This window comes from Balaenoptera ricei, chromosome 15 (genome assembly GCF_028023285.1).
Source record: "Balaenoptera ricei isolate mBalRic1 chromosome 15, mBalRic1.hap2, whole genome shotgun sequence".
Classification (NCBI taxonomy): Eukaryota; Metazoa; Chordata; class Mammalia; order Artiodactyla; family Balaenopteridae; genus Balaenoptera; species Balaenoptera ricei.
The window spans coordinates 66,164,633-66,178,333 of record NC_082653.1 but is presented as its reverse complement, the minus strand read 5'-3'; the positions used below and the strand labels follow the sequence as shown (position 1 = coordinate 66,178,333).

The following is a 13,701-nucleotide window of genomic DNA, read 5'->3' as shown; positions in this document are numbered from 1 at the left end:
TTTAAATCTCTGGTAGTTTTTGCACTTCTGGGTTTTATTTTATTTTGGCTTTGAGGTCAAGAGTGGGCTGAATGCTCTCCCAGTGAGGGTGGAGACGGGGAGTGAGGGGAGAGGGCAGAGAACTGTTCTTCCAATGACTTCACCTGAAGGGTGCGAAAAGACATCTTTGCCAAGAGACTGTGGCAGCCAGCTGCCCCCATGGAGTGAAGTTTAAATACAAAATTAAATGGCACCTCTGTTTAAGGTCTGCTTATGTAAACAAGACATTGGGGGAGGATGACTTGGAAGGAGAGCCTGTGTGATCAAAACACCTAATTGTAAGCACAAATCTTTCCAGGTCCAGTTATCAAACTCACCTTGGGACTATAAGAGCCACTCTTTCCCCTCTAATAGAAAACGGTCATTCTGTGCTGGATTCCTCCCCTGGAGATGGAGTGGAGGGAGGGAAGCAATCGGCCCCAAGAATTGACAAACTGGGAAGTTTTGTGTGTCTCAAGGGCTGCAGATTTGGTTGCTGAAAGCTGGGGAGTCACTGTTTTAGCACAGATTCTGTCAGGGCCCACAGAACGTGGGCAAAGTGGGAGTGGTCTTCCTGGTTAGGCAAGGCTGAGTTGAACCCCGAACCGAAAGGGAGCATTGTGGCTTTTATAATCCAATGATGCAATGATTATACCAGCTTACAGGAGTTCTCAGCAGGTGCTTTTTATTCATTGATAAAGAGCTAAGGCTCGTTTTTGATAGATAATATATATTTATTAAATGTATTAATGTGTGTTTTATAATGTACCTTTATCCTCCCCTGGCTGACTGTTGCATACTTTAAAAAAATCGTTAAAGAAATTTCAAGACAATCAATGTGTACCATAAACGACTGTATATAAACATTACAAATTTAAAAGATTGTAAAGCATGGGCAAATAGGTTTTATTTTCAAAATGCTGTTCTTAACACAAAAAATAAAGGCTTTACTATTTACTTAAGACGTGTGGTAGCTTGTCAAAACAACCCAATACAACTACTTGGCTTTCAGATCCGCCTGGAGGCTAAGTCCGTGGCATTTTGAATGGGAGAATCCTGGTTAACAGCAAACTGCAGCACAATTGAGGGTAATAAGTCAGTTTACCCATAAAATGAGGAATTTCTATAATGCTTTAGGGCCTAGACAACAAAAATTCTTTATCTTTATTGTTGTCTGGGTTTAAGTGTCTTATCTTGATGCAGTCAAAGTTAAGGGTCAGTCTCCTTGGGAAATGATCACAGGCAATAATGACTTTTTTATGAAAAGAGTACTCACCAGATAAACTTAAAACCCACTGCAGAGGTTTGGGACTTTATTTTAAATATGGATCTTTGCAAAGGTGGCCAAAACTGGGAAACTGGTAACTAGAGAAAACTTCAACATCTCTTGGAATCAGAGTTCACTGTACATTTTATTTTAGCAGTGGTTGGTGTAGAAGAATACTCCTGAAGCACTGATGAAATATACGGATGAAAGAATAAAACTGGGGGATAATGCAGAAAGTTAAAACTAGTACTTTCTTATGATAAACTATTTGCACTAAAACATGTTTGCAACGAAAAGATTCTTATCCGAATGCACCAAATCTAGTTGTTCAAGAAAGCACAATAGAGGAAGCATAACTTGAACATTTTCCTCAAGTGGGGTAATTGGAGCAAAGAGGGGAAAGATATCGACAGCTGTTAAGGTTGTGCAGTCTTAGCTGTAGCCTCTTCTCCATCCTCCATTTTGCATTTTACTGCAAAGAAATGAAAGAGAAAGTCAGGGTCAGTCTACAAGCCTAGACAGACTTGGCATCTGGAAACTGCAGACTTGGATACACAGAAGTCAGTTGCTTCGAAACCCACTGAGCGGCTGCGATGGTTCTGGTCCCGTGGATCTACAGGGGAAGAACACAGGGCCTTTGTCCTCCACCGGCAGCACCTGGAGTTTCAAGGCCACTTCACGTAACGTTCACAGCCATTCTGAGTTCAGTTCAGAAGAAGGTCAAAAGTATGCTTTGCAGGTCGGGGGCACTGAAGGAAGGAAGTTTTACTAAAGATGATGACAGATTCGAGGCTCTTGACTCAACCAAATCTGTCACCACTCACCCTGTTCCCCCCACACCCAAAATTAAAAACTCAGGACAGCACTGGGGTCAGTTCAAGGCCACAAGAGAATCTTTTCTAGTCTTTTATGGTCCAGACAAGAATGTGATCCGGGTGATTTCCTGAGTCGGCCAAACAGGAAAGTTAGCTGAACGCAGAGCAGTGCATTATTTGTAAGGGAAATTGTCCCAATAGATAAAAGCCCCTTCCCCCAAATACATGGAAACCCAGTCCCCTGGTGGGTGGGAGATCCATTTGGAAAGACCCTCTCTTTTTAATAAATCTTCGCTTCTAGTGTCCAAGTTAATGCCTGAAGGGTTATTCAGAGCAAGGCTGCAGGCTCTGGTCATGCTTGAAGAGCAGTGTTCGAGTAGAAAGGGTGTTGGGGGTTGGTACTGTGTAGAGCAGAGGTTTCAGTCGAGCCTGACCTCCCAGTGGCTGAGGGCACACGCTGGCCACGGACCCCATCACATGCAGCGCAGTGGACTAAACAGGCTAGCCCAGCAGTCTTCAGGCTGGCGCTACACAAAGACTTCCCAAGGGTTCTTGGTCATGGTTTATTCAAAGACAGTTTCCAAATCTTGGCTTCCTTGCGTGGACTTGCAGTTGCTCGTTTCCCTTTCCTACCTCTCCCCATCCTGGCACTACCCAGGGTGTAAAAAATCCCCAGGTGCCAAACAAAGATGCAATTTGAAATGTTGGCATCCCCAGAGTCTCCTTTACTTTCTATACTTAATAACTATCAAATTTTAGAATGTATTTAGTTGGCTTTGTGAACTAGTATTAATAACTCAAACCAGAAAAATATTTTCAATACCAGGAACCTATGGTCACAGGAAAATTAATTTTTTTCAATGTGTACTATTTTTGTTCCATATTTATGGAAGCTGTACAGGTAACCACAGTGAAGACCCTGTATGCCTCTAGGCCTACTGACGATGACAGTGCATGCGCAAGGATGACCCATACCTGGGAGGTGCTCTCCCAGTATCCCGCTGGCCCGTGATGGAATCTAGGATATGAACGTTTAGCAACAGGCTGGGGTGGCGGAGTTCTGACTTGCAGCATTTGCCAGTTTCCATGTCTGATTTCAAGCTACCAGCCTGACGACATAATACAGAGGTAGAAAGGGGCACACACAACCAGAAGGAGCAGCTCAGCACACGGCTGTTCCAGATCCCCGCGGGCAGGTGTGCAGGGAAACCCAGGCACGGGATGGTTTTCCACGTGTGGTTGGGGGACCAGCAATGTTTGCATCACTGGGAACCTATTAGAAATGCACATCCAGGCCCCCACCCCAGACCTATAGAATCAAAAATTGGGGGTGGAGCCCAGCCATCAGTATTCTTAACAAGCCCCCCCCGGTGATTCTGATGGACACTAGATAAAGTTGAGACCCACTGACCACTGGTTTTTTATGCTGGCTGCGTTTAAGAATTACCTGGGTAGCTTCTGAAACCTGTTGGTACCTGGATCTTGCCCCAGACATTCTGATGTAATTGGTCTGGGGCCCGGGCATCAGTACTTATTCAAAGCTGTGTGTTGCTAAGATTCAGGGTCAAGAATCTTTCTTGCTAAGGGTCAAGAAACCCAAACCGTGGTTGCAGTCCCTTAAGGAATCGTGAATGCAAAGACCCTCAGGGCAGTTCATAGGAGTCTCAAAGTCTCAAAACTTAAGCCATTTGAATGACATTCTCTCTGGCCTATAACTGGCAGACAGACACTTAAGGCTACTGGTAGCGTGGAAGGAAAGAGGAATTGGCTGATGGGAGGAGTTCCCAAGCCTTGGGTTTTCTTTAGTTCCTCAACCCTGCTGGAAAGAAGAATTCACCTGCACGCCTTTCCTTTGTCCCAGTATTTTAACCAATCCTGTCATGCCTTGAGACCCTCCTCCCCACCCCTACATTTTGACCTTGCCTGGGAAAAAGCCCTTCTCTCTTTCAGATCATTATACAAAAATCTTGAAGGAGGAGAGTAGAAAGGGATGTTGGGGACACTCCTTCAAGTTGGAGAGTCAAGACACTAACTAGAGTTGACGGACTGAAAGTAAAGGTGTAAAGTAAAGCCTCATGATGGAATCACCTGGAACTCTGAACACTCCTGGTGGCCAGCCCCACCCTAGCCAATCAAGTCAGAATCTCTGGAGGTGGGGACTGCCCACTGGTGCAAACACACTGGAAAACTGGCAATATTAAGTGAAACTGAGCATGTACATTCCCCACAATGCAGCGATTCCAGTACTGTATCCAGCCCCTGCAGAAGCCCTTGCACACGTTACTGGCAGACATCAATGAGGATGTTCATGATGGCAGAAAACTGGAAACAGCCCGAAACTCCATCACCAGCTGACCGCATAAATAAACTGGTTTACTGGAACAGCGAGTATACAGCACTGGACCTGAACGAACCACCGCTACCCGTGTCGGCTTACCTTAGCTTACAGTATTGAAGGAAAAGATGCAAGGCACAGAATAATACATACAGTGTGATTCTATATATAGCAAATCTAAATGTTGAGGGTTGCATATAAAGATGAAGAGAATCTAAATAAAAGCAAGAGAACGATTATCACAAAAGTTAGGGTAAGTGGCTTCATGGTGGGAGGGGGAGCCTTAAAAGAGTCCACAGTGTACCACTTCCTTAACTGGTATGGTAGTTACCTGTTTGCTTTATAGCTCTATGTGTTTTATGGTCGCTATTATATGTATATTTCATCTCCTCCCAAGAAAAGGTAAGAAGAAATAAAGATGGTTGTCTGTAACTTGAAACTACAGAGTCAACTAATTAAGGAACGGGAAAGAGCAATTTAACTCTTTGGGGGGGGGGGGATGGGATTTAAGTGAGCTAATTCTCATCTGTCACATCAGGAAATCAGGAGATAGTGTCTAAACTTTTCCCTAACCCTAACCCCAACCTTAACCACCCAGAGGAACAGCTCAGAGCTCAAAGTGACTGCCATAGAAGAGGGTGACAGATGATGCTCATTCATCCTCCTGTTTTATCCTCTATACCCGTAACCATGGCAACCATGTACAGGGATTACTTTGCTAAAAATTAAGAAGCAGCTAACGTCTCTCCTTAGTGGTTTTCCTCCTCCGGGTCTTGGCGGAAGCTTGCACAGGCAGGTTATTCAGTAGAAAGAGGGAGCAAGGGAAGAGGCAGTGGAGGGGAGCAGGCAGTGAGATGAAAGACCCCAGTTTCCACCTTAGTTTAGAGACATCACTGTGGTTGGCTTCCAGCACCAACAGACGGCTGCCTCCATGGCCCTGTGCTGCCCTTGTACCCCTTGGCAGACTGGTGCGGAGCCAGTTACGGAAGGCCTTGAGAGAGCGGAAGATCCCAGAGTGATGCGCCAGGCCTCCAGCTTCAGTTAAAGGCAGCGTGACAAGAGAGGTCTTGCATACTAGTGAGACCCGCTTACGCTCTCCTCCTCTCCACTGCCCCCCGCGCGCTCCTGTGTCACTCAGTGACAGAGCTGAGAACCCCAGACATGGCTAGAGAAGCTGCCTAAGACATAGGGAGGAAATTCAGGGACCACAGGGTCATCCAGCTACTCACTCAGTGTTGCCCAGATGTGGCCTCGGCACAAAGGACCAGCTGGGGCAAAAATACAGATTCCTGGGCCCCGCCTCAAACCTTGATAATCAGAATCTCGATGAGTGAGTGGGAATCAGCACCCACCACCTCTGCACTTTGAGTGATCCTTCTGATGTGACAAGTTTGGGAAAGAGCGCTGATCATTCAGCTATCACTCAGTGCCTGTTTCCTGAGGGCCCACGTCTGAGAGGGGCCCTGCCTCCTGAGGGCCTGGGAGGGGCAAGACCCGCGAAGTGCTCAGCACTGAGTCTGATCCAGAGAAGCACACGCTACATATTAGCTATTACTGTTTTCAGGGCACAGTCTTTGACCTCAAGAAGCTCACAGAGGGGGAGGCAGGAAAATTAACAGGGAATTAGAGATGCTTACACACCAAAGAGAGAAGCTGCTTCAGTAAATGTGCATCCATCACACAGATGGGCCCTGGGGTTACAAAGAGAAGACTGGTTCACACTCTCAAGTCAGATATATATATATATATATTGCTTAAAATATTTTTTTTATCCAATTAGCACCCAGCTTTTAGGATTCCGGGTAAATAATAAGACAACACTTCTATGGTACTTATTGGGCCCTTTGTGCATATGAAGTGGCAGTGAGGTACATGCTGTTATTTTCCCCGATAACCGTACAGATGAGGAGACTGAGGCACGCAGGTTACGTAAGGAGCCTGGGGTCACACTGTGGGCTGTCTGGCTCCTGCATTCATGCCCGTAACCTCCACAGGGTCGTGGTCTCTCTCCCCAGGGAGATGAAGATTTCTGTAATGAAGACGCAACAAAAGGTGCTGCTCCCACATCTCTTCCCACATAGACAGTTTAGGAAAAACCAAAATGCCCAGCACCTGTGGAATGAGTAGATACCTGATAATTTATAAACTTGATAAAATAGGATGAAACCATTCAAAATGTGCTTTTGCAAAGCTTGAAGGAACAAGGAGACATGCCAAGAGCAAAATACAGTGGAATTTACAAAATTCCTATAAATTTTGATGATGCAAATTTTAAATTGCTCCATTCCAAAAGTTAACAATGTCTCCAAGGGGGACACTGTGGCTTCTGTCTGGTGGTGTTGAAAGTCAACAAAGCTGATGGCTCCAAAGGTAAAGTGGAAGCTAGGTTCTTTCACTCAGTCATCTCTGCCCTTGTTTTCTCTCTTGCTTTGCTGAAAAAAAAAATTTATTTTTCTTGAAAACAAGCGATTCCTATTTTATGTTTAGTCCTGAGTGAGATGTTCATAGTACACCCTTTAAATGTGACTGCCCTGTAAAAAAAAAATTACATTCATAACTAAGTGGTGGCCCAGCATTTCAACTCTTAAAAAAACTAAATATAGAGAAAACGATTGAAAAGAAATGGGTGAATTTTTGTTTTCCCAAATGTCTACCGTCCACGTGCATCGCTATACCATTGCGGAAAACTTTCTAAAAGAACTAACAACATATACCAGACAGAAGATAAACAGACTGTCAGGGCATCAACATGTACACGGTGTTACTGCGGTCAGGCAGACCGCAGAGGTGGGGAGAGGCAGGGAGGAGGAGAGGTCGGGAACTGGGGAGTCCCAGGGGAGCTGGCCCCCCAGTATCAGCAGACCCACTGTTGGGAGACCCCAGGGAGAGATCCACCCAAGGGTGACGCTGCCCTAGTAGAGGTGACCACTGAAAAAATATTAATGAAACGTATGCTAGGAATAGTTTCTGATTGGGGAATTGGTAGAAAAGTAATGTTTCCCCCTCAGTTTGCTTGCTCACAGAAGGGTAGACTCTGGTGTCAAGCAGACCCAGGGTTCAAATCCTGGCTCTGCCATCTGATAGCTGGGTGACCCCAGCCCCAACCACATTTCATCGTTTGAACTAAGTAAAATAATCTTGACCTCACAGAGTCCTCATGAGATTAGGGAGATAATGTACCGAATGTGCCCAGTGCAGGGACTGATACGTTGTAGGTATTCAACAAATGTGACTCTTTTCCTCTGAGTGGCCTGTAGAAATACAAGCTGAAATGCTGCTAAAGAGTTCACTTAGCATCTTTTAAAACTCATGTCACTCATCATCTTAAAGTTAGTTAGTTATCTTGCAAGCTCAGCTATCAAACATGGCCAAGGATTTGAAAGTAAGCAGAAGAAGCCAGTGTAGATGTTTTGGAATGTGTGCCCCAAACTCTGGTGTTTTAGTTGCAGGAGTGTCTCTGAGACCTCTCTCAGAGCTTGTGTGCCCATCCTTAAAGCATCATTCGGGCAAGCTGAGCTACCAGATTTCCTCAGAGCATAACTGAGTTTAGAAATGAATTTGTGTCCCGATGGCTGATAAGCACATAAAAAGGTGTGCATCAAAGAAATTAAAGCCACAGTGAGACAGACACTACACACCCACCAGGATGATTACAATGAAAAAGACTCATCACACTAAGTGTTGGTGAGGATGCAGGACAACTTAATGCTCAGGCATCGCTAGTGGGGATGGGAAACAGTGCCAACACTTTAGCAAATGATTCGGCAGGATCTTGCCAAATTAAGTATTATGTGTATACTCTCAGGCCCATCAGTTCCACTCCTGGCTAATCCTCAACTGAAGTGAGTATTTACATCCACCAAAAAACATATACAAGAATGTTCATAAAAACTGGATACAACCCAAGTGTCCATCAATAAGAGATATACACATTGTGATACTATTCACAGGAAAGAATACTACACATCAGTGAAAAAGAGGAAACTACTGCTGCCCTCAACATTTTGGTTGACTCTCCCAGATGTAATAGCCAGCAAAAGAAGCCAGGCACAGAGTCCATACTCTTTCCATTTATGTGAAGTTTGAGAATAAGCAAAACTATTCTGTGGTGATAGAATTCCAAATAGAGTTTGCCTTGGGGTTGGCTGCTGCCTGGGTGGAAGCACGAGGAAACCCCTGGAGGTGGAGCCCATTCGTCATCCTGATCCGGGAGCTGGTTACGTGGTGTGTGCATACAGACAAGTTCACTGTGCTGTACACTTAGGACTAGGGCACCCTGCTGTCTGTGAGTTTGACCTCAACAAAAAATAAAATAAAATAAAATTAAATAAATAAAATAAAACAAAATAAAATAGGAAAATGGGGAGGAAGAGAACAGGCATCAAAATCTGAGGACGTTTTCATTCAGATCCAGGACAGAGTCTAAGGTGCCTCGACAGTCCCTGAGGGCTCCACACTTGAAACAGATTAGTAACAGTATCACACTATTAAGTAGAAAATTTGCATTTACTGAATACTAGACGTTATGTTCAGGGCTTTACACAAATGTATCATCTCGGTTAATCACCCCAGCCACTCTGGGAGGTAGATGCTATCATTATTTCCATTTACCAACGAGAAAATTAAGGCTCAGAGACACTAAGCAACTTGCCCAAGGTCACAGAGCTAAATAAATGGCCCTGCCAGAACTCTAAGCCTGGTCTGTCTGAGTCCAAAATCCATGGTCTTAACCATCATGTCATACTAATGCAGAGTATGAATTGGGGTCCCTGATCACCACCCAGAATAATCCAACAAAGCTTAAAGTCAGGCTGTATACTTTCTAATTAGGAGGTAGGGGAGTGTACAATATATATTACCAAGGTTTTTTTTTTTTCTGTTTTTACTGGACTGAATTTTTAAAATAAGATTATTTTTCAATTATAAAAGCTGTTCATAGTCATTATAGAAAATCTGAAGAATATAGAAAAAAATATGAAAAAAAACCTCACGTCCCCAGTGGAAGAATATGTCATGGAAGATTTTCTTTCTAAAAAGAAAGAAATGTTGACGTGTAGAGGGTAATGTCAATAGTCCGGTATGTTTACCCCCCTTTCTTAACTGTGCCAGATGTTGGGTTGTGTTATTTTGAGGAAAGTTGAGCCAGCTTGGAAGCCGCAAGGCACTGGGGCAGATTTGACAGTCTTGAATGTGCAGTAATTACTGCTGTTGACTTCTAAACAATGTAAACTCAGGGCGAAGTCTCCTGGAAGGTAGCATTTTAAATGGAAACATTTGGTGCCGGAAGTGACAACAATAGTTATATTAAAACAGAATCTCAACATCAAGTTTTGACCCTGGAAAGGATCTTGATTCCTGGAAAGGGAGACATTTAATAAAAGCCATGTTTTTCATAGATGAGGGAAACTGAGGCTCCAACAGGGGAAGAAATGGGGCCATTGGAGCACAGCTTAGTTGCTCAGGGCACACCTTCTGGAGCCAGGCGACTTGGCTTTTACCATCATTTACCAACTGGGTGACCTGAGCAAGTCTCTTAACCTCTTTGAAGCCTCAGCTCCCTCACCCATAAAATGGGGACAGTAAGACCTTCCTCTCAGTAGAGTGCGAGGGTGAAATGAGATGGTAACCCATTGCCTGGCACATGGTAGATGCTCAATAAAATTATTTCTTAATTATATAGGCAATGCAGTGGCTGTAGAAAAGCTGGAAAATATGCTTTTTTCAAACAAATATTTAAACAAATTTTCTTTAAATCATGTAAGTGAGATTTATGTCCTACTCATATGTGTTTATACATCTATTAGTATTTTCTTTTTACATCTGAATTTACAAGGGTAGCTCCATTTCGCAGTTAGCATCAAGATTGGAGATTTAGCACAGCAGTTTAAATAGCCACCACCTAGTAGGCTGTCCTTCGAAATTCTGCGTCTTCAAAAGCCTAGGGAGTCAGGGGTGTGAATGAACACAGAAGAACCCCGTCAGCCGTGTCTTATGACTTTTTTATTTATCTCTGCATTCTCAGCTGCCGCTGCCAAGACTGAACCTTTAGAAATATCCCAGGCATTTTGAATGAACTCGGGTTATAAACAGTTCTCATCCAGTTCAGACTGGCAGAAGCCCTGCATATTGAATGCTGCCTTTAAGTGAAATGGAAACAGATCCTCCAGTTTATTTTTATATAGCTCCTCTGTGAGTGTAACAAGCTAATAACTAATTGAGAAACTATTTCAATCTGTAACTAGGGACTGGCGCAGTATTCACTCATTATCTTGGTAGTTGGTCCAGAACCCGAGGCAGACAGGGAGGGCTCCAGTCAAGAAACCCTGATGACTAAGCCAACTTTATCAAACCTTAAAAGAAGGAGATGGGAAGTAACATTCCAAGAGTTTCAACTACAGAGTTCTTTCTAATAGGAAGCCGACTGGTGTACTGAAAAGAAAATTTGAATTTTTCAAGCCCTGATGTTGGTGAGAAACTTACTGACCCCCAAACAAAACTACTTTTTAGAAAGGATCACTCATATCACCTAGTCATTTTTACCCTCTAAATGTCTCCTAAACCCACCCACTTCTGTCCAGTTCCACTGCTACCAGGTCATCAGGTCCATCTCCCACCTGCAGCCATGCTCATCTTTCTATAAAGCCCATCTGATGATGCCACTGCCCTGCTAAAGCCCTTTAAAGGCTCCCTGCTGCCCTCAGGATCAAGCCCAAAGTCCCCCGAGGCCACTGCTCCCTCCCAGCTCCCCGGTGCCTCGCACCCTGCTCTCATCGCTCAGGCCTTCTTTCAGTCCCCCTTCCAGGCTCAGGGTCTTTGCCTCCATCCTTCCCTCATCCAAAAGCCCTCCCTGCCATTCACATCTAGTTAATTTCTAGGGGAACCTATTCAAACCCACTGCTTACGTCTTTTGAGGCATCCTGAACTTCTTCGGAGCACTCATCACAGTCTGTAATCATGAATTCACGTGATTATTGGAATAGTGTCTGGCTTCCCCACTAGGCTTGAGTTTCGAGTAGAACAACGTGTTGGCTTATGTTCTCCATTGAACCTCCAGCATGTGGCAGGTCCAGTCCTGCGCCCAGAGCAGGCGCTCGATCAATCTTGGCTGAACCAATGAATGAAACCCTACTCTAGCTTCCTTTGGGAGCCCCCAGGCCTTTCTCTCTCAGACTTCAGACTGTCAAAAGGACACACATCGGGCTTCCCTGGTGGCGCGGTGGTTGAGAGTCTGCCTGCCAATGCAGGGGACACAGGTTCGAGCCCCGGTCTGGGAGGATCCCATATGCCGTGGAGCGGCTGGGCCCATGAGCCACAATTACTGAGCCTGCGCTCCGAAACAAGAGAGGCCGCGGTGGTGAGAGGCCTGCGCACCGCGATGAGGAGTGGCCCCCACTTGCCGCAACTGGGGAAAGCCCTCGCACAGAAACGAAGACCCAACACACCCATAAATAATAAATAAATAAATTAAAAAAAAAAAAAAGGACACACATCTTTTCCAGCAATATAAAGGATTCTCCAGGTCAGCAGGGATGCCCAGACTTTAGTATCGGAGAGGCAAGTATTTGCATCCAGTCTCTAGCACTTACTACCAGCATGCCTTTGGCCTAGTCGCTAACCCTCTCAGAGCTTGTTCCCTCACCTGTAAAAATGGGTTCCTTGCGGATCTTATTGCACAGGGTAATCTTGATATTTAAATACATTAACTGAGATCACATACACAAATCCACCAGAAGAGTGCCTGGCACACAGCAGATGCAACAGGTGCTTAATAAATGGCGGTCCTCGTCAGGGTTCAAACCGCTGTTTGCCTGGTTTCCTAGGCAAAATATAACAAACTATAACTTGGGGTCTGCCGCCTTCCCTCTTGCCTTCCTTTGCCAGCACCTATTGTGTTTGTTGACTCAAGACCGAAAATGACGAACGTGCCAGACAGAGCCATGCTCTCTTGGAGCTAATCTATGTTTGAATTGAAAGATAAGTGTTTTCAATATGCAAACAATATCTTCAAGAGTTACATGAATTGGGTTAAACCCTCTCACAGCCATTGCTGGGAAACGATCCTAAGACACTGATCTTAGATACGTACAAATATTTAGGAATATGGACATTTATTTGGTGCATGGTATCAAAACACTTCTCTTTGGCTGATGCGAGAAAACGTTTAATGTCTACTCATTCTGATTGCAATTCCCAGGCTGATAGGAAAGACATGAATGTCACCTCACCATTTCCTCACAGGTAGGCCGCTCCATTTCCGCTGCCTGTTGCAACTTTAATATAGCTAGCAACAATAACAACAACACTGATGAAAATACTAATAATCATTATAAGTACTATTTATTGAGTTCTTACAATAAGTCAGGTGGTGTACAAGGTCATATATCCCTACGTTGTCTTTAATCTTCAAAACGACTCTCTGAAGGTATTATTATCTCCAATTTTCAGATGAGAACACAGGCTCTGAAAGGTAAGTGACTTTTCTAAGATGCACATGTGGGATTTGACACCTCATTTGCCTGTCCCTAGTCTACTGCTCTTCAGGAAATCATCTCAAAGTTTGAATTAAAAGATTAACGTTTTCAATATGTAAAAATATCTTCAATAGCTGCACAAATGAAATTAAATTCTCTTAGGAATGAAGGCAGCCACGGCAGCAATATTTATAACGGTGAAACTTAGAAAGAAGTGTCCAATGAGAAAAAAATTATGTAGCTAATCATGTAAAATAAGTTTATAATATAGGGAGATATGTTTACCATGTAAAGCTAGGTGAAAAAAGCAAGGGTACATGAAAATAACTGCTATGAAGTATGATCTCACTGATGTAAACTTAAAGATAGAGATCCATTTTCAAAAAGATTGACATGACAATACTATGACACAGTATGAGTGTGTTTCATGTTTGGTAATTGCAATCATTGTTGCTTTTGTTGTGGTCATCCATGTACAATGCTTGGTGTCAGTCGATTTATCTCTTGTAAAAATAAAATACAGTGTGTGTGTGTGTGTGTGAAAAAAAAAAAAAAAAAAAAAAAGATTGACATGAAAGATGACAACTGGAAGTTCAAGGGACCCAGAATAGCCAAAACAGTCTTGAAAAAAGAGAACAAAGTTGGAGGACTCACACTTTCCCATTTAAAAACTTATTAAAAGCGACAGTAATTGAGACTGGGTGGTACTGGCATAAGGATAAATATATAAATCAGTGTAATAGACCTGAAAATCCAGAAGTGAACACTTACACTTATTTATTAAATTTATTTATT

At 43.7% G+C, this 13,701-nt stretch overlaps 1 protein-coding gene across 2 annotated transcripts in view; it reads right to left on the bottom strand.

Moving 5' to 3' along the window:
- Positions 1-686: 686 nt before the first annotated feature.
- The window catches only part of IQCK (IQ motif containing K), a 128,559-nt gene continuing 115,544 nt past the window's right edge, over positions 687-13,701 (bottom strand). For both annotated transcript variants that reach the window (XM_059898350.1, XM_059898351.1), the window contains one exon: positions 687-1,757. In XM_059898350.1, coding sequence (XP_059754333.1) covers positions 1,702-1,757 — 56 coding nt within the window. In that variant the 3' untranslated portion in view covers positions 687-1,701. The remainder of the gene's footprint in view (positions 1,758-13,701) is intronic.